Below are 1,190 nucleotides of genomic sequence, written 5' to 3' on the forward strand. Positions count from 1 at the left end.
GGAGCTTCAGCTGCGCCACGTGTGGCCAGAGCTTCAAGCACTTCCTGGGCCTGGTGACTCACAAGTACGTGCACCTGGTGCGGCGGACCCTCGGCTGTGGCCTCTGCGGCCAGAGCTTTGCCGGTGCCTACGACCTGCTCCTGCACCGCCGCAGTCACCGGCAGAAGCGGGGCTTCCGCTGCCCGGTGTGCGGCAAGCGCTTCTGGGAGGCGGCCCTGCTGATGCGCCACCAGCGCTGCCACACGGAGCAGCGGCCCTACCGATGCGGCGTGTGCGGCCGAGGCTTCCTGCGCTCCTGGTACCTGCGGCAGCACCGCGTGGTGCACACGGGCGAGCGCGCCTTCAAGTGCGGCGTGTGCGCCAAGCGCTTTGCGCAGTCGTCCAGCCTGGCGGAGCACCGGCGGCTGCACGCCGTGGCCCGGCCCCAGCGCTGCGGCGCCTGCGGCAAGACCTTCCGCTACCGCTCCAACCTGCTGGAGCATCAGCGGCTGCACCTGGGCGAGCGCGCCTACCGCTGCGAGCACTGCGGCAAGGGCTTCTTCTACCTGAGCTCGGTGCTGCGCCACCAGCGCGCCCACGAGCCGCCGCGGCCCGAGCTCCGCTGCCCTGCCTGCCTCAAGGCTTTCAAGGACCCCGGCTACTTCCGTAAGCACCTGGCAGCGCACCAGGGCGGACGGCCTTTCCGCTGCTCCTCCTGTGGCGAGGGCTTCGCCAACACCTATGGCCTCAAGAAACACCGCCTGGTGCACAAAGCCGAGGGCCTCGGGGGTCCTGGGGCGGGGGCAGGCACCTTGGCGGGAAAGGATGCCTGACCAGGAGGGAGGTTCCCATCCGCCACTCCAATCGGATGTCCCCTCGTGCACCGCCCCTCCCTGCTCTCCCGTTGCTGATCAGACTCAACCCCTCCTCGCTGTTGGCCCCGCTACCCTTCAGAACTTCGGACAGACTAGCCTCCCTGAAGGCTCAGGCCGCACAAACTCCCGTCCCGGACGTTTCTGGCCCTCCCCTCATCCCGTCAGACACTGAACTTGACCCTCCGTCCAACTCCGTTTTGTAACTTTCATCAGCGCCCCCTCCCCCAGCAGCATTCTGTCCCCGAACGAGCTTTGGTGGAGGATGTGGGTCTGCACTGCACCCCCCCCCCCCATTCCTTTGGGATCTCCATGGAAATGGGCTTGGGGGGGGTTGGG

The 1,190-nt window shown here is 67.8% G+C and overlaps 1 protein-coding gene across 1 annotated transcript in view; it reads left to right on the forward strand.

Annotated features, from left to right (window-relative positions):
* Positions 1-1,164, forward strand: part of ZNF865 (zinc finger protein 865) — a 3,258-nt gene extending 2,094 nt beyond the window's left edge. Inside the window, exon 5 of the mRNA XM_077756941.1 lies at positions 1-1,164. This exon is cut by the window's left edge and continues 267 nt beyond it. Coding sequence (XP_077613067.1) covers positions 1-812 — 812 coding nt within the window. The 3' untranslated portion in view covers positions 813-1,164.
* The last annotated feature ends 26 nt before the right edge of the window (positions 1,165-1,190 follow it).

The sequence above is a fragment of the Crocuta crocuta genome, unplaced genomic scaffold, assembly GCF_008692635.1.
Source record: "Crocuta crocuta isolate KB4526 unplaced genomic scaffold, BGI_CrCroc_1.0 scaffold142, whole genome shotgun sequence".
NCBI classification, from domain to species: Eukaryota; Metazoa; Chordata; class Mammalia; order Carnivora; family Hyaenidae; genus Crocuta; species Crocuta crocuta.